Source organism: Fusarium phalaenopsidis (assembly GCF_050370095.1).
Source record: "Fusarium phalaenopsidis strain FUZ10S chromosome Unknown contig_32316, whole genome shotgun sequence".
Taxonomy (NCBI): Eukaryota; Fungi; Ascomycota; class Sordariomycetes; order Hypocreales; family Nectriaceae; genus Fusarium; species Fusarium phalaenopsidis.
The window spans coordinates 786149-804434 of NW_028145399.1; the positions used below are offsets into that span (position 1 = coordinate 786149).

Consider the following 18286-nt stretch of genomic DNA (forward strand, 5'->3'; position numbering starts at 1 on the left):
GCTCCGTCGTCACCTGACACGCCATGACATGCCAGCGGCTCCAGATCCTCGCCGGGGTCGAGCTTGTGATGCCTGTCATGCGAACAAGACAAAGTGCGATGGAGGTATCCAGTGCACTCTCTGTGCCAAGAGAGGCATCAGCTGCACATACAAGCTTGTATCAAAAAGCAGCAGCGACGGCAAGACATCCAAAAGCAATGCCTCGCCTTCAAATTCGCCCACTTCTCCTTCTCCGGCAGCAGCTATCGGATTCCGAGAGGCTTTTGCATCGGCTGCTGCCAACATGAGGACGACTCTACTGTCAAGTCCAAAAGAAGATGAAGTGACAGCCGGACTAAAGAGAATCGCTGGTGAGCTGGCATCTCGGGAAATCTCTATCGACGGCAGTACCCGCATGTCTAGTGCCGACAAGGATTGGATGGAGGCGAGTTCGAAAGAGTTCTTTGAGCGATTCCACGACAGTTGGCCGATACTTCACGCACCGTCATTCTTCCCCATGGATCATGCACTTGTTGTGTCTGTCTCTGTTGTCATGATAAGTTCATGGTTAAAGAACCCTGATGGAATGGCCGAGGCTGTACTGAGACTACACGAAGTCTTGATGGAGCGTTTCTTTGAATGGATTGTAAGTTGTGCCATCCCTGGAGGAAGCATCAGTATCTAATAACCCCAGGCGAATCCTAGACCTCGACATAACTTGCAAGAACCCTGGCCGATGGACATATTCCAGGGAATTATTCTCAACATAATTTTTGCCTTCTACTACGGGGTTCGTGCAGTACCTGGTCCCCAGACATGTCAGACTAACCAAGTACTACAGAGCGAAAAGTTGGTTGCAAGGGCGACGTTATTACGAGGAATGCTCGTCGTCTACATGAGAGAGATGGAGTTCTTTGTCTGTGAAAGCGCAGCATATGAACAGCGAGTTCACTTCCCAGGCACTTTCATCCCTTGGTTACAAACAATCCGTGAACGATGGAAGAGGTGAGTATCCCTTCTTCAACTCTAAAGACCATTTATTGACTCTTTAGACTCATCGTTGCTTTATACAAAATCGACGTATATCTTTCAATAGCTCGCGGCCAGCCCGCAGCCCTCAACCGGGAAGAAATCGACGCCACAATGCCTTCGACCTTTTCTCTATGGAACGCATACGGCTTGAATGTATTCTTTAGACGACTCTCGCAGGAACCCACCGATCGTGTGGGATTCAAGCTCTCCGAAGTTATCAGCAACCCAAACTCACCCGCAAAGTCCCTCGTACTTCTCGAAGACGTTCACCTTGCTCTATGTGGGTTGCTTCCCGGAATATGGAATCACACCCAAATCGTGCGACGGACCACCGAAGCTGGAAGGCCAATGCCGAACTCACTCACCTCGCTCGCTTGGCAACTTGAGACATGGAAAGCAGACCTGGAGCGCATCTCTCATCAGTGCACGCAATGCTTCCACACTGACCAGATCGAAGAGTTTCCCTTCTTTGCCTACGTTGGGAAATACGAAGAGGAACCACAACGAGCCAAAGTGGCGGCGATGAACCATATCAAATGCCTCGTCTCGGACTGCATGATGACGTATCATCTTCAAGGGATGCAGCTCTATTCCGATATACGGATTATGAACACAGTCGCCAGGTTCTCTGCTCAAGCTACTGGTGAAGATTCCTCCAAGTCTTTGCGGATCCAAAAACATCAAGCTCAACTCAACGCGTGGGCAACGACATCAGAAAGCAGACGCGCACTCCTCCACGCCCTCAGCGTCCTACGCGGATGCGAAGCCGATATACAAACAAACGAGCCCCAAACACAATCGATAGATCCTATCGCATATCTCACAATCTCCATGAGCGCGCTCGTAGTCTGGGCGTGGCTCATCTTCTCAGAGCATGCCTGCAACTGCGTCCCGAGCTTGAGCCACATAAATGTCGGCGTGGACCCGACGAATCTGCAGAGCACGGCTCAGCTGGAGAACTGGATACAGTCTGGAGGCACGGCGGCACTGCACAGTATACCGCTTTGTAGATGCGTTGCTGAAGGGTGGATGGCTAGGTTCAATGCTCTGCTTCCTCAAGGGAGCAGGAGGTGGGAGCTGAGTGATGATGTGGCTCCTATTTTGCAGCCCGCAGCTGCGGCTAGTTGATTAAATATGAATTGATACCCCTTTAAGCAAGTTTGCTGATGTTCTTGTGGTATTTTGTGTTTGATGCCAATGTTGCAATGAAAGTCAGGCTCTTTGCCATTGCACCCAGCACCCATTGTCTGAGAAAAGTAAGAGGTAATTATATCAAGAAGTTCCCGAATACAATACCTCAGGATATCTCACCTTCTATTTCGCCTATGATATGTGGTCCAGGGTGCAGTATATCAACGCCAGATGCCAAGACTCATTTCTCGCGCTATGGTCGTGAATTCCATTGTGCCGCATTTGGTTCAATGTACCGCTGCCTAAGGCCATGGCATTTCATGACACGATCCAAGCCATTTGTCAGCGCGACATGAATCTATCCGACCAAGGGCGTGAATGACGTTGAGAACACGACATCACCAAGGGCTGAGCGGACACGTATAAGAGGCTGTGTCTCATGCAGGGACCAGAACCAAGCCATGCACAGCTGAGTACACCCAACCCACTATACAGTTGATTCATAAACATGACCGCCAGCATCCCCAAACTTACCCTTTATCGATTCAATGGGTCTTGTGCCCTCATCCCTCACGCTCTTCTCCTTCATTACAAGATTCCCTTCACAGCCGTTCGAATGCGAAGCGGCGCTGATGGATTTGAAGCAGCAGACGGAAGCTTCACGAATGCCGAGTACCGGAAAGTCCATCACATGGGCTATGTCCCTGCACTTGTCGTCGACGACGAGGTCATCACCGAACTGCCCGCCGTGGTGGGCTACATCTCCTCTCTTGTCCCCGGCGAGAACCTTTTAGGCGTCACAGCTCTTGACAAGGCTAGAGTCACCGAGTGGCTCGCTTGGCTTTCAGGAACTGTGCATGGTCGCGCCTACGGCATGATGAGAAGACCTGGACGTTTCAGCAATGATCCTTCTACTTTTGACGGTATCCGTGCTAAGGGTAGAGAGGCCGTTGACGGAGCGTATGCCAGAATTGACAGCAAACTTCAAGGCAAGGAGTTTGCAGTTGGTAATGCCTTGACGGTGGTTGACTTTACCTTGTACATCTTTTACAGATGGATATTGGAGCTCGAGGTGGACGTTGAAACTGCGTACCCTGCTCTGTACAAGCACGGGAAAGCGCTCGAGAAGCTGCAGGGCGTCAAGGAAGTGTTGGAGATTGAGCAACTCGACGCGCCTGATTTTTCCTTTCCCCTTGGCGGCCGCAAGTCTGAGCAGTGAGAGCCAGTGATGTAAAGGTCACCCTATCGTGACCCAGTTCAGGAGGGCGACTCATCATCAGTTGTGGCTTTGTTATTTTGAAACTAGTCTCAGATAAGCCGTGTATGCGCGCAGCTGTGGTGTTGCATTTCTGCCTGACCCCCCTGACCGAGAGCTGAACAACCATTATCATCTACCCGGGCAACTAGCCGTCTTTTCCATTTGGGGGCCTATCCTTCAAATTGCAAATTGGTTGGCAGGCCCTGGCTGACTTTAAATAAACTGTACAGACCAAAGTCGTTTCTCACGTACGCCGAAAGTCCTACATGCCTAGTCTCCTTTGGCCTTGGTCACTCGGCGTGAGTCGTGCACTTTTAAAGGGTCACACGATGGAAGCCTGGACCCCAATGCCGTAAAATGTCGGGCACTGCCGATGCAAGTCATCTGGTCCCGAACCGGGAATGACAATCTCCATATCCGGGGAGAGTCACAGCCGTGGGGAAACTGGCGATATCGTCACACACCCACACAGCTGTGGCTGGCAGAACCGCGCGGATGCCGTGCACAAAGTTCACGGCTCTACCCTTCTTTATAGTGCAGTGCACCTTCAAGCAGACCACTGAGCCTCATTTCAAGCCTAACGAGGCGTTGAATGGCGAGATGACTGAACCTCACACCTGCAACAATAAAGGATCGGCTGACAGGGGTAACGCGGGATTACGCCACGTGATTGGCCAGTATTGACTTCACAAGGCGCCGTGGTTGGCCAACCTCTGAACGCACAGCTGTGGTGTGCGAATTCTCCTGTGCGCAATTGCGCACTCGAAAACTTCAAATACAGACTACTGGACGTTAACTCGGCCCGAACCGCTCAGAAAATTGCATGGCTCTCTACTTGTACTTGTCCTCCCAGGAAGCCCCTGCAGTAGCTTCATCTCAACATCATGACCCGGCGGATTATGTCCTGCCGGAGGAACGGCTCCCCTAGCCAACCGCGAACTCCAAAGCACGAACCTGACGACCAACCAACGTCTGCCATCTACCAGATTCCATACAGACCTGTATCAGGTCCTCCACGCGAATCATCTCAAACCTCGCCACCTGCCAACTCAGCTGGCATCAAACGGGAGCGGTCCGGACAACCCAGGACCCCTGCCCGGAATCAACGTTTCCAAAGCTCGGACTGGTCCAGTTCCGACGACGAACTGGACAGCAGTTCTTCATCCAGTGACAGCGACTCAGATGACAGCTCATGCGAGGGCAAGCATGGCTGGCGAGGCGCTGTCCCTGCATACGTTTTGCCCCAAAACCATCGGTTCCATGATATCAGACCGGAACTGGTACAATCCATCCTAGATTCTCTGGAACGCTGGATGAAAACCACTCGATACGTTTCGCCACCTGACGACAGGTTGCCTCCCCGGAAACGACTCCGGACATCACATTGGCAAGAGGGTGAAGACAGCGACGACGGGTTCGTAGTTGTCGATCCCCCGACTGGGTACTATCACCTGGCCTGCCCACTCTACGTTGCCAACCCGGCCAAATATCAGGACTGCTTGCTTCATCACGACCTGCAGTCCAACGAAGACGTTATTCGCCATATTTGGCGCAACCACATGAAGCCACCATACTGTCCTATCTGCTCCCGGACCTTTGATAGTCTGTCCAGCAGGGACTCTCACATCTTGGAGAGGAAGTGTGAGCTTCGCGACCTACAGCCTATCGACGGCATCAACTTTTACCAAAAGTCCAAATTAAAGCGACGAGACCGGGTCTATCTCGGTGAGGCAAAGCGCTGGAGACGCATCTATGCCACCGTGTTTCCCACCTCTGACCGTTCTCCTTCTCCGTACCTAGATAAAGGATGTGGAAAAGCTGTTTCCATGGCCCGAGATTACTGGGCGGAAAAGGGCCGGCGTAGCGTCTCCAGGTTCCTGGAGAGCCGCAAGTTGCTCGGGGATGATGAGGATGAGGAGAATGCGCAAGAGGCATTGTGCAAGCTGGTATTGGAGGATGTGCTCCAGGAAATAGTTAGACGGTATGGGCGTTAGTGAGATCGTTGTGAACGGAAGGATTGGGGATACACGAATATGGATTATGATGAGTTATGATAGAATGATTTCATTCAAGTATACTTATATAGTCTCTTTTGTAAGGAGGAACTTAATTGGAACATCTCTTTTCTCTTTTCAACCACGACGTATTTGTGCCCATATGGTCGTGCCCTAGAATTACATCAGGTATGTCAAGCTCCTTCATCCCACATCAACGCCAAGGCTGTGTAATACCCAGATCCTCTGGACTTCAGAGTCCTCGGAGCAGCCAACAGGTGGATAGTACCACCTAGTAGGTTTCTACAGCTCCAGAACTCTGGCCATGGGATCTAGTGATACACTATAGTTATGTCACTATCACTTGCTCAGTTATCCCAGCAAACGCCGGGCTTCAACTATAGGAATCAAAACTTCACAGCATCACATCCCAATGCTAACACAGTGGGATAGGCATGCCACCAAGTCTCTTGGTTGAGTTTAAAGGGAAGTCTCCAGGAAGCCCAGCAGCCATGAGAGCTTTCCAAGAATCATCAAACATTTAAGCAGGACTTAACTGGACATCCATTTTGCATATATATATATTGGTTATATTTATTAACATATCTGGCCTACAGCCAGAGATCCTAGCAGCAATTTCAAGGAGTCCTACCCTTTTAACTGCTATTATTAACACCAGATCTCGAGAGGACATATCCAGATGCGGCAGCTATAAGTCTCTTAATTATTAATGCGACGTAGGAATACCTGGGAATGTGGAGAGCCACAGCTAAGGGGCCGCCAAGTTCAGTCGCTTCGAATATCAGACAACCGGGGACAACGTACAAAGCAGTATCAAGTACAAGGCTTCCATTCAATATGAAGATTTAAAAGGAACTAGCAAATATCTAGCTCAACGGTAACCTTCCTACTATGCTAGGATTATGAGCACATGCTGTTGCTCATTGAAACCTTCGCCCAGCATATCAAAACCACATGCGCCGGTTTGCAAATCTGGGGAACTCCACATGTTCTGCTCTCTATGCCGATACATATCACAAATAAGATTTTCTCACAGCAGTAGGGACAATGAATTTTCAATGGGAATCAAATAATTAGACCACTCTCTATATCTACAAAAAGAGGAGTGAGCCATTCTAGAGTGGAACTCTAGAGTTGGTTCCGAATCTTTCAAAAGAACGCAAGTAATTAGAAGCCGAGTATACTCTCTCACATTTCTCTCCTCTGTGACGCAATTCATCGCTGGGATCTCCTGACATCTTCAACAAACAACCACTTGAGCTGATGGGAAGTTGAATCAATAGGCCAACAGAATGACCGGGAATAGAGACAAGGCTTGCGACTCTATGCCAGAGCGACTAGCGACTTGAATTTAGCAAGAAGTCAACAAGAGTGTACCCAGTATCGAGTATCTTCTCACTCGATCTATCACCCTCGCTATCTCGTCCACGGATACCCAGACGCTTCGGCCGGCCGCCGAGATGGCACATATCCCCACACCTTCCGGTAGCATGACCGATTTGAGTACGTTATTGTCTTTCGTGTTGGTCTTATTGCAATGTTCGTTACAACTATATCTAGAACTATTTCTATTATCTCTGTGCTCTAGATATGTGAATGGGTACTCTCTACGACGACACTACCCGTCCTCCGCGAAGCAGCCTTGAAATCAACTAATAAAGCCGCCGAAGGAAAAGAGTTTTCCGTCTTATTTCCAAAGACCTTATAATGCTTTAAACACAGAAGCAGTACCAGAACCTTCGGCCATTTCATTAAGATGCTTAAACATACCCACCAACTCAACACTACTCCAAACTACAGCCTTCAGTTTCAAGCTCACAAATGTAAATTGAGCGTTTCCTCTGTTCCCCGCGCTTTATTCTATACCACTAAGCCTTGGCTTGAACAATGCGTATCACAAAATCAGATTCGAAACGCCATACGAACACCATCCAACGATCTCCCACCAAGTCAGTTCATCGAACAGAAGCAATAGCCGTCCCGCCGTTCGATTTACAACAGCTGTTTCTTCATTGTTGGCCCAAAAGCAACCGATGGCGTAAGGGCTATTCACGGTCCTCTAACATGCGTAGGAGGATGATCAATGCTGATCGATTTCCTGAATGTCGGGATGGCGACGAGATGAGAAATGGTGCAGAGCTGAAGAGACTCTTAACAAGTGGTCGATCTGAGGCATATAAATAGAAATATGATGATGGTTGACAAAGACCTAGTAAGCGATCTTGTCTACGTTGCAACCTCAACAACCTGACGTCAGATTTTAGGCGCTGAGCCACGGCCCGTCAGAGTCCATATAATTACCAATTTTCTCTTCTCTGCCAAGAAATTTGAGCGCTTCTTACCATTCTTTCATCTCAACTCCTTGTGCAAGCTATCCCTTGCAAATATGGCAACCTCGCTTTCGGGACTTGACTCTGTCAAACACCTCGTCAACTCGGACGTGTCTGTGGAAAAGCCGTCGCGCTGGTCTGACACGAACATTGAGCGGCCTGCTTTGATCCTCACGCCCAAGACCGAGCAAGATGTCCAGGCTGCTCTTCGTGTTGCCAAAGCCAACAACCTTACCGTCGTCGCCAGCGGTGGAGGCCACGGCACCTTCGTTACTGTGAGCCCCAAGACGCTGTACTTGGACATGAAAGAGTTCAAAACCATCAACTTGAACAAGGACAAAGGAACGGTCCGAGTCGGTGGCGGTGTTGTTACCGGGGAGTTGTCCAAGGCTTTGGCTAAAGAGGGCTACTACACTCCCCTTCCCAACTCTAACGCTGTGGGGGTCGTGGGATGTGTGATTGGAGGGGGCAACACTCCTTTGAACGGTCTCCATGGATGGATGGCTGATATTGTCGTCTCATTCCGCGTCGTTACCGCTGGAGGTGACATTATCGAAGTCAGCTCTGCATCAACCGGAAAGGAGCTTACCCTCTTCAATGCTCTCTGCGGAGCGGGCCACGGACTATCAGTCATCACGTCCATCGAGACGTCTGCGTACCCTATCGCCGATCTCAACATGCCAGAAGGCAAGGTTTGGACTCGTTCGCTTGTGTTTCCGGTCTCAGCCATCGACGCAGCTGCACAGTTGTTCCTGGATCTTCTACGTCCTCCCCCAGATGCGAGCATCACCCTTCTGGGTATGCGCAGCCCGCCGGGTACACCAGCAGCCGGAGCCCCCATCGTCGTCTTGGGATATTCATTCTTTGGTCCTGCCAAAGAGGCTGAGAAGCACGCCGCCCTATTATTCCAGGAAGACGTGGTCAGCAAGGCTGTCATGGCGAACACGCTGTTTGTTCCCATGGAAAACATCAATGACAAGCTTGATCCGCTCAACACACATGGCGGACACAAGGCAATTGCATCTTGTCGTCTGGAGAAGACAAACATCGAAGCCATCAAGAACGCTTTCCAGCTGTGGCTTTCAGTCACGGCCAAGTATCCTGATTCTCAAAAGAGCCCATTGGCCCTGTCTTCACTTAACAGCACGAAGCCAACAGAGCTTGGTCAAGGACATTCAGGCTCTTTCAAGTTCATCGAGGGCCGGAATAGGGACATTTCCGCCCAGATCGTGACCATTTGCGAGAAGGAGGAGACAATGGCTGCCCTCACTGGGTTCATGGACGATACCGTCGCTGAACTCAGGAAAGGCGATCCAGAGAGTGTCCCAAGGAGCTTCCCAAACAACTTGCGGTTCGGAATAAACCTGGAAGAGATGTTTGATAAGGAGAGGCTGGCGGAGCTGAGAGAGGTCAAGAAGCTGTGGGATGCCGAGGGACTCTTTTGGAGCCCGTTTGAAGTCTAGGCTCTGAGATTTCAAAGTAGACTGGTCGAGATTCTTTACCTTCGATCTGTTCGCGAGTAAACACGGGTATAGGTATATTATTAAAGCCCAATCTCAATCTTACGGAATTCCTGTGATATATATCCTCGTCTATTCCACACACTTCACATCCAGGCCTGTTTCCTGGGCAGGTAAACCCCTCGAGGGGCGTTTGAACTAACGTATGTTGGGGTCACCCTGACATCTTTGCTTCAAGGGTTGATTCACCATGGGTGGCAGATCTGTTCGTCTGGCATTAGGATAATCGAATGGTTGCGGCAGCACCGACTCACCAGTCACATCATTCCCGTCAAACATATCGATTTGCCCAGGATATTGGGCCCAAACAGGGTTGCTAGGCGCAAATGCTGACGTGCTCAGACCATGGTAATCTATCACAGGATCCATGTAGCCGAGAAGTCCACGGGTTTCCAGACAGTTCCCCTCGAGTTGACCACTAAATGCCATGGGGGCGAGTCCGTCAACTTCCGCCGAGGTGGCGTACTGGGGTTCCATCATCTGGTCGAAAGAATCCTCTTGCGGAGATGAATCATATGTGAATGGTTCTAGTTTCAAAGATTGGAAATTCGAGCCCGAGATGTCGGGCAAGATCGGAGTCATTGGTGAAGGGCTTTTGGATAGCTTGGGAGTAGCACTATAGTCGCTGGTCGGCGCGAGAAATGCTGAGCCTGCCAGAGGTAAAGGAATATCGGAGGATGAGGCTGCTCTCCTTGGGATGCTGCTGTCTGTGTTAGAAGGGGTTTCAGACACCCCAGAGTCGCGCTGGGGAGGATCAACCCGATCTTGGACTCGATCGAGAAGTCCAGGCAGAAGCATCCCAAGGAGAGCAGCCTCATCCTCCGATATTCCTTTACCTCTGGCAAGCTCAGACAGAATCTGGCCCCTCTCTTCATTCCAGCAATCACGGATGATGCTAATCACCTCCCCAATCACACTGCCCTGCTGAGGACTATGTGGCGGTTTCTCATCCTCAAACAGAATCTTCCAGATCTCATACCACTGCTCTGAAGCAGTCATTGTCCTATCCACACGGACCTTAAGACGGTCCTGGGCTTGTGGTGTGACGCGGTGAGGCGGGCAAGGTCGCCTTGTACAGTCCCTGCGTTGAGTATGTTGTTCCCACTCCTGATGAAGCTGAAACTCTTGAAAGCATGTCGAGCAGTACAATTCGGCCGTATGTCGTCGAGTGAGATGTTGCTTGACGTCTTGGATGCGGTTCAGCGTGAGGGTTATGCAGTCCATATGACGGGTTGGGTCCTTTCTAAAAAACGGACACACCCAAGGGCCATTGTCCTCTTGCTTCTTGGGGACATCAGCTTCGCCCATGAGGCAGTCCCCCTCTTGGTCGTGATCATCGCGAGATGCGCCCTTTCGGCTTCGCTTATGGGACGACTTGCTGACCGATGCCTGTTTGGTGCTTCGCCTCGAGGTGGCTGATGCTCTGGAAGATTTGCTCTTGCCAGGAATAGAAGGAGCTTGTTGCGTGAGGATGGGTTTGACATCGTCTTGACGGGAGTCTACGCTGGACGCATCGTCATGAGGTGAACCGTCGCCGGTTGTGCGGACAAAAAGGCGCGTGAAGGAACTCGGACGCTCTAGCTGGTTGCGACCGAACACGGATGTGTACAAAGGTATTTGCCTCTGAAGAGGATTCCACCTCCTCTGGTCATCCGAAGGCCATCCTGGAGGAGGCATCGGTGCAGCCCGATCTATGTCGCCAGGGCAGAGGAGATCATACTCAGATACTGGAGCACTCAGGCCCAACGATCAGCATCCGCGACAATTGCAACAAATGGTTCCATCTTACACGCATCTTCCCCATCGGGCTGTATTGGGTGTTGGTCACTGGCCTCTGTGGGCTCGATCGGTGGTATTATAGTCCCATCGAGACAGACCACCGACGGCGACGGCTGCGGCTCTCGTGATGACTGACGCTTTGCGTCGCTTTCATCTCCGGCTACAATTATCTCGTCCCGCATGTTAATCTTGTCCTTGTTGAATATCCTCGACCTTCTAGCCTTTGCAGAATGAGTAGTGTATCGACTCGCAATACGTGTGGATGCCATGTCTGTGCAGAGCAGCAGCAGTAACAGCAACAGCAAGTGGGAGGATGGACTCGAGCCAATTTCGCAAGACAGGTTGAAAAGAAGAGATAATCTCCTTCAGTGGCAAAAAATGAAGCAGGTTTTCGGCCCTCGGTAAAAGAAGCAGGTTGAAAATGGAAAAGAAACAGGAGAAGATGGGACGCCTTTTGCGAGGTGCTGGGCATGGGCAGTAGATCAGGCTGGGGGCCTACAGGGCTTGGAGAGAGACAAGTACCGGAGCCGTTAGGTCATAACACTCCTTTATGCAAGGATAAAACATGCATTAACGGATTTGTGCTCCCTTCAATTACTGGTGGTATCCTAATTCTGACACGGAGAGCGGAGGACCGAGTTGTATCTGGCGCCGTCATGGTTACGATTACAGGATTGCGGCTTCACCTCCCCGTCTTACAGGTATGTAAAGCATACTTGATTACGCTCGAGATCATCAATTAAAATGGTTAAATCGCTACAGAGTACGCTCATCAGAAACACGGCGCCACACCGTCACTCAGAGTCCGTCCTGCGGCCTCCTATTAAACACCCATCACAAGACGGCTTGCCTCACTTTTCCGCCTACTGCTTCGCCCTGTTGGCGGACGCCTCGAGGTGGTGTGGGCCTGCTGCTGCGGCCGCTAAGAAGTCTGCCTTGGATGTCGAGACCAGGGTCTGACAGCCAGTCTTGGATCCTCTGCTTGTACTCTTGTTCCGAGGGCTGCTTGTTCTCCCAAGGGCTTGTTCCGCTGGGCGACCTTGTGTGAGTTTGGGGTGCGCGATGCTCGGTGAGGACAGGACTAACCTTTTTTGTGTTGCCGTGGACATTGTTCGTCAAAGTGCACTAAGATCTTGGTGTTTCGTTGGGTGCTGTTTTGAGATACCCTGGATTGAAGCTGAGTGGCAGTTACAAAGTCAATCTTTGAAGATACAGATGTCAATAGTATTGCTTCGAGATATACAGAGATTTTATATACTAAATTCCTCTACTATTACTCTGATTTTCCTCCCACAGTTGAGTGATTGACTACTCAGCTGTGATGGGCTCTCGCTCAATCGTGGGCGATCCGACTTTAAACCCAGCACCATAGCTAACAGACAGACAGACTCGACACAAACATCCGTGTCAAGGCATTCTCTTGTCTCTCTCCCTCCAAGGTATAGTCGCGGTGTCTATCCCATCTGTGTTAACACACACCATGTCTGAAACGACGCCTTCTTGGCGGGGTTCACTCGACATCGTTTCTCCCACAGCTGTGATGACAGGGGTGCTCACCTGGTGTACCCAGTAGCGTACGCGCGTTTTCAACTGTGAGCATCACAGCTGTGATAACCAATAACGTCTCGCAACCTGCCCTTTTAAGCCCATTGCGAAAAAGTCACACGCTCTCAATCAACACATTCGTGATGGTTACGCCCCGCTAGATAAGGGAGTTGGGCGAAACCGAACCCCGAGGCCGTCACTTCCGCGGCAGTCAGCCTTGATCTCGAGTCTGCCAGTTCTTAAAGGGAGCGTCGCCGCAAGTGATTTGCAGCGGCGGCGAGTTGTTCGCCAGGTGGTTCGCCCACAGGCGTGGGTTGGTTTCTTGCAAGGTGCTTGAAAAAGGAGGACTCCGCCTCCAGATGTACCACCAGATGGTTGGATAATCAACCCGCCTTGTATTAAATTCACAGCATTGTCTGTCTCTCGAGGCCAGCATCGCTTAGACTTCCATTTCTTTATCTATTAACAATACGGCTGGCCTCAAAAACAAGTATCTTCATCCATTTCCACTCGATAACGTTGCTCTTTGTGGTACACGGGTGGTTTTGTTTGGCAAACAGCCACAATGTACCTCTCCGCATTTCCGCATCTGTTAAGGGCCCCTGGCGAGGACTCGGGCCCATGTTCCTCCCTCATTATCCAGCCCTCATATCGCACTCGTCATATTGCCAACACCCTCAAGAAACCTGGATCCAAGTCACTAACGCCGTCTACCTGCAACGCCAATGGCGGAGGAGGGCAGGATACGGGACAGTGCCTCGCCGTCCTTTACCCTGACCCATTTTTCCTCTATACCCAGTGCCAGTTAACTGTAGACGGTCATGGTATGTTTCACTTGACCATTTGGCCCGTTGAACGTTGCTTAACCGCCATCGCATCTTAGTTGACTGGGATTTGAACCAAACCTTGACCAATTTATCGACTTTCCTAGTCAACGACATCAAGCTGTTAAGCAGTTCAAACACCCTCCCTCCATGTGCGTCGCAGAAAGGAAGCCTACCATTCCCACCTTGGTTCTTTGCCTTCTTTCTGCTCAAGTTATTTCTTATCCAATGCCTTGGAAACGAATCACACCCATCATCATCAACCCCCTTTAATACGAAGCACACACTCTCTTTCGGCAACGACCAAGGTAGCAACAAAAAGCCTCGTCAGGACGATAACGACGATGATGATCCCTATGACCCAGACGACTACGGCGACAACGGGCGCGACCACGATAACAATGACGGCGAGACGCCCGGGGGGAAAGGTGCCGGGAAAGGCAAAGAGAAGGACGGACCCCTCTATTGCTGCGCCTTCTACAAGGTCGACCCAGTCAAATACCGGAAATGCGGGCATCTCGAGATCAAATCGGTCGCCTACTTCTTACAACACATAATCCGCCAACATTTACTAGACTATAAACACTACCACTGCGATAACTGCCGTGTCGGGTGGCCCATGGGTGGCAGGAACTCGGACACACAGTGGCAAGAGCACACACGGGTTAGGACCTGTCAAAGGGTCACTCTGGAGGAGCTGGGCAAACTCCTACCTGAGGAACACCGTCGACTGAAGAGGAAGTTGAAGGAGAAACCGGCCGGCAGCGAATTCGAACGGTGGTACAAGGTGTGGGAGCAGCTGTTCCCCGGATACGAGAGGCCCGACTCACCATATCTCAGCAACGAGGCTGAAGAGATTGAGGCCAGCAACATCCGCAGATTGGATGGTATTTTGGACGAGGACTTGTCTCAAATGCCGCCAGGACCGGAGCGGGATCGGATTGAAGCATTTACCCGCCGCTTGATCGAGCGCGCGTTTCCGGCACACGCCAGGCAGGGTTCCGCGAATGCCGGTCCCTCTACGCCTCGCGCCCCGGAGCATACCCCACAGACCATAGGCCGACACAGGGCCCCGGTCACAACCCCGGCATCCACGCCCGCACCGAGACCCCTTCCAGCGGGGCCCGTTATTGGCACCCGGACACCGGCCAGTCACCGGGCCCCACCTCACCGGCGAACGCCAAACACCTCGGATCGGCATCCCGGATCGGCCAGATTCCCTACAAACCCGGGGCTCACGATGAATCACGGCGGACCTCCGGCAAACTATATGCCAGTGAACCCTACACTTTTGGGAAACCCTGCATTCGCGAGGCATCCCGGACTTACGAACGCCAGGCTTCCAGTAGATCCCAGGTTGATGGACACGAGGCTCCTGGAAAACCCCGCACTCACGATGAATGCTGGAATGATGAACACAGCAGACCCTGGATATCTGAGGATCACTGGACAGGCCGGCTTTGGACTAATGGACTATGGAACCCCGACTAATCCTGGAAACTCGACGGGCACGATAAACCCTAGCCTCTTGACCAACTCTGGACCGGCCAACCCTGGACCCTCGGCCCATCCCCCTTCGAATCCCATCAACATCCAATATCCCAACAGGAATGCCATTCGAAGAAATAACAACACAAACGTGTTCGACCACGCAGCCTTTGCATTAAGCGTCGGCCGTGGGATTGAGGCCTTCAACTCCTTGTCACAAGACCCTGAACAACCCTCCGACACGGATGACTACCCTGAGACGGTTCAAAACCCGTGGCGGCGGGTACCATAATGACAGTGCCATCTTCAACAGAGCACGCATGAGACGCAGCGATGAACTTCTTCTCTTCTACCACTTCACTAGGGGAGGAAGGGATAGACAAAAAAAAGGTACAAAAAGGTGACGGTGGCGTTAAAAGGATTTGAATGAAAGTCATGTAACCGAATGAAGCCATGTAAGGCACTTGAGTATACTATACTACTACAGTGGGAGGACAGAAGCATCGCTTGTACATGTACGGAACCTCCAGACATGTGTTCATTGTCTTGTTTGAAGCGAGAGTTAACAACCTGAGTGTAAAAATAAAGAAACAAACAGAACTGTACAAAAACTATTCCTCTATATCGTTTTCTTGTACATAAAAAGTTCTATTCTATGTGTGAACTTGCTGATACCAACCCAAATGATTCATAGACGACAGTGCGAGTCAGCCTGCTTCTCGCATTTGACGCACCACAGCGTCTCAACATCCTGGAGCATGTCGACCGTACCACCCCTATCATCATTAACGAACACGGGCAGCGGCTCAACAATATCGCACTCATCACAGATAAGAGGAAACTCGTTGCCAGGCACGGCATTGCACCTGACGCACCACCCAGGACCAAGATGCATAGTCTTGGCAGGACGCTTATCCTCTCTAGGCTCCAGCTGAGGAAGACATACCTGGCACACGTCGAGGTAGGCGTCGGGTTTGGGTTTCTTGTTAGGGTAGAGGGTCTTGGCGCATGGGCGGCAGACGTTGGGGGCACCGGTGAAGTTGTTTTTGCAGCGGAAGCATGTCTTTGTCGGGGGAGGGATGAGGAGGCCGCGTTGGTGTAATCGAGTGATATAGGTGCCGTTCTCCTCATTCGGGTTGGGTTTGGTTGGTCGCGACATCTTACCTGAGGTGATGGGTAATCTAGATATGATGTGTAAGTGATTAGATTCTTCAAGTGAAATTGGATGGCTTGGAGCTGATGTTGTGTTCTGAGTGAACCAAGTAGTTCTGGTAGCGGTCATATGTAAACACAGTTCATTGAAAGACTCCTCTCAAGCGTCCATTGCATAGAAGAAAATAGCCGACAGATCAAAGAGCGCAATGTAGTTGCGATAAGGCATGCCTTTGTTCCCTCGGACTTGTTCACCACCCACCAACTAAATGAACATGGCCAGTCGCCTTTCACCACCCGCCATTTTCATCAAAGACTCGAAAAAAGAAATATTGTCGATTCATGTTCACTGCTCCGAGCAGCCAATGGCCTACTCCATCATCGTAAGTCGTATCTCGTTCTATCGTCGCCATAGGTTCTAGGTATCCCCTCCCAATCCTCACCAAAACAAGCATCCCATCAAACGCATCAACTCCTAAAGCGCCGGCCCATCCCACTGCTCGCGGCGCAGGCGCACGTACCAAGACTGCTTGTGCGGGAAGGAAATCTGCTTCTCCCGCGAAAAGCCAGTGAACTCGAGGCGCTGCAAGAACCTAGCCATTGTTAGAACAGCACTCGTGCTTGTCACAGGGGACTTACCTCGCATTGTCCACTCTTGGCTCGAGACAAATGTTCATTGTTCGATAGTCCGAAGTCAAGCACCAATGAACCAGCCCTGTCAACCAGATTGGAACACGTCCTCTGGCCCATTCCTCTCCAATCAAGACGTGAAGACCTCGATCCCAGTCTCCAGCATCGCTTCCCAAGTGCTGGCCCAGAATATCCTCCTTCACCCAGTAAATCTCAAAATACCCAAAAGGCACACCATCCCACATTCCAATCACAGGGAAAGAATTGGTCGAGTTCAACGAGTTGGCGAGAAACTGGGGATTGTAGTCATTCCAGAACGCACTCACACGCGGCTTACTCATCCAAGTCTGCAGCAGAGACGTGTCGCTGAGCGCTGACAAGTGAGTTTGCTCTGGAGGCTTGGGTCCAACAGGGCCCAGGTATGGCACTGGGTTGGGCGAGATTGAAGCAACTCTGAAGGACAAGTATTGGCAAACACTTGGAACGAATCGGGTATAGAAGACTTCTCCCATCCTCGGCGGCTTGGGCCGCATGGGGTGCCGAATGTTGTTTGTAAATACATACTGCAACGGCGGCGGAGGATAGTAAGTTGGCAGATGCGAACTTGAAAAGAATGGACCGATAGGGAAACTCGGCATCGACGTCATCGAGGTCGGCATAGGACCCCCAGGAAGATCCGTGTCTAATCGTCCATAAGACGAATGGGGAGAGTGACGCGGATACGCCTTGTGGAAAGGCGCCTGGGATTCACCTCGAATGGGAGAACCTGGACGGCTACCAATGGGTGATCCAGGGATCGAGTCAAAGGTTCCAACCTTGTTGGGCTGCAGGGAGAAGAGAAACAACCTCCCCGGTAGCTGCCAGAACATGCGCCGCGACACAAACATGTTGGACCAGCCATCGCTGTTGTCGTCCAGGCTCGTGCCCACGGCGCTGTCGGCAGACGCAATCAGGCCCATGCGCTCGAGCTTGGGGATGAGGTTGCGGCCCCGGAGCACGCCATCCCGCTTGATATTGATCCTCCACTCGCCCCGTGGCTTGGCCGCGTGCGGTGTGAGCTTTGCGGCGTCGGCAGGGACCTGGGGTGCAGGCTCGGGCTGGTGGAAGTACCAGTAGAGCGTGATCCACAGCATCATGGCGATCTGGCGAGTGGGGCTCGCCGCGGGCTTGAACTCGGAGCTCGAAGGGTTCGCGATGGAAGAGATGAAGAGGTTGTCGCCCTGCAGCGTAGGCTTGGCGAACGAGTGAATATGGCGCTTCACGCTGCGCGTGGCCGACGACGACTCCCCGTCGAGGGCAACGCCGTTGCCCTCATTCTCGGGTCCTTGCTTCTCGACATCGTTATCGTCCTTATCCTCCGAAGTAGGATCCGCCCCCGAGTCGGCATCGGTCTCGGTCTCGGTGTTGAGGACGACGGTCCATCCGATGGGGAAGGCGTTGTGGTGGGTGTTGAGCTCGTGGCTCTTGAAGCCCAGGCCGGCAAAGACAGGCGTGACGGTAAAGGTCTGGCCGTCTGGCAGGCGAATGACTTGGGGCGCCATCGTTCTAGGTAGTTCCGATCTCCGTTCCGATTTATTCGGTTCTGCGGGGGGTTCTCCTCCGG

The 18286-nt window shown here is 51.5% G+C and overlaps 6 protein-coding genes across 6 annotated transcripts; 4 read left to right on the forward strand and 2 right to left on the reverse strand.

Annotated features, from left to right (window-relative positions):
- Nucleotides 1–2650: 2650 nt before the first annotated feature.
- Nucleotides 2651–3361, forward strand: LRP88_11829 (glutathione S-transferase family protein; the record flags this gene model as incomplete). Its single annotated transcript, XM_083248244.1, has 1 exon — nt 2651–3361. The coding sequence occupies one exon, from the start codon at nt 2651–2653 to the stop codon at nt 3359–3361; it is 711 nt and encodes a 236-aa protein (XP_083095674.1).
- A 923-nt stretch (nt 3362–4284) lies between these two features.
- LRP88_11830 (uncharacterized protein) lies at nt 4285–5394 on the forward strand (the record flags this gene model as incomplete). Its single annotated transcript, XM_083248245.1, has 1 exon — nt 4285–5394. One exon carries the CDS (start codon nt 4285–4287, stop codon nt 5392–5394), a length of 1110 nt encoding a protein of 369 aa, XP_083095675.1.
- Nucleotides 5395–7801: 2407 nt separating this feature from the next.
- Nucleotides 7802–9208, forward strand: LRP88_11831 (FAD-binding oxidoreductase; the record flags this gene model as incomplete). The annotated part of the gene is made up of 1 exon (XM_083248246.1): nt 7802–9208. One exon carries the CDS (start codon nt 7802–7804, stop codon nt 9206–9208), a length of 1407 nt encoding a protein of 468 aa, XP_083095676.1.
- Nucleotides 9209–14032: 4824 nt separating this feature from the next.
- Nucleotides 14033–15193, forward strand: LRP88_11832 (uncharacterized protein; the record flags this gene model as incomplete). Its single annotated transcript, XM_083248247.1, has 1 exon — nt 14033–15193. The coding sequence occupies one exon, from the start codon at nt 14033–14035 to the stop codon at nt 15191–15193; it is 1161 nt and encodes a 386-aa protein (XP_083095677.1).
- Nucleotides 15194–15589: 396 nt separating this feature from the next.
- LRP88_11833 (uncharacterized protein) lies at nt 15590–16060 on the reverse strand (the record flags this gene model as incomplete). The annotated part of the gene is made up of 1 exon (XM_083248248.1): nt 15590–16060. The coding sequence occupies one exon, from the start codon at nt 16058–16060 to the stop codon at nt 15590–15592; it is 471 nt and encodes a 156-aa protein (XP_083095678.1).
- A 628-nt stretch (nt 16061–16688) lies between these two features.
- Nucleotides 16689–18224, reverse strand: LRP88_11834 (GNAT family N-acetyltransferase; the record flags this gene model as incomplete). The annotated part of the gene is made up of 1 exon (XM_083248249.1): nt 16689–18224. One exon carries the CDS (start codon nt 18222–18224, stop codon nt 16689–16691), a length of 1536 nt encoding a protein of 511 aa, XP_083095679.1.
- Between the last annotated feature and the right edge of the window lie 62 nt (nt 18225–18286).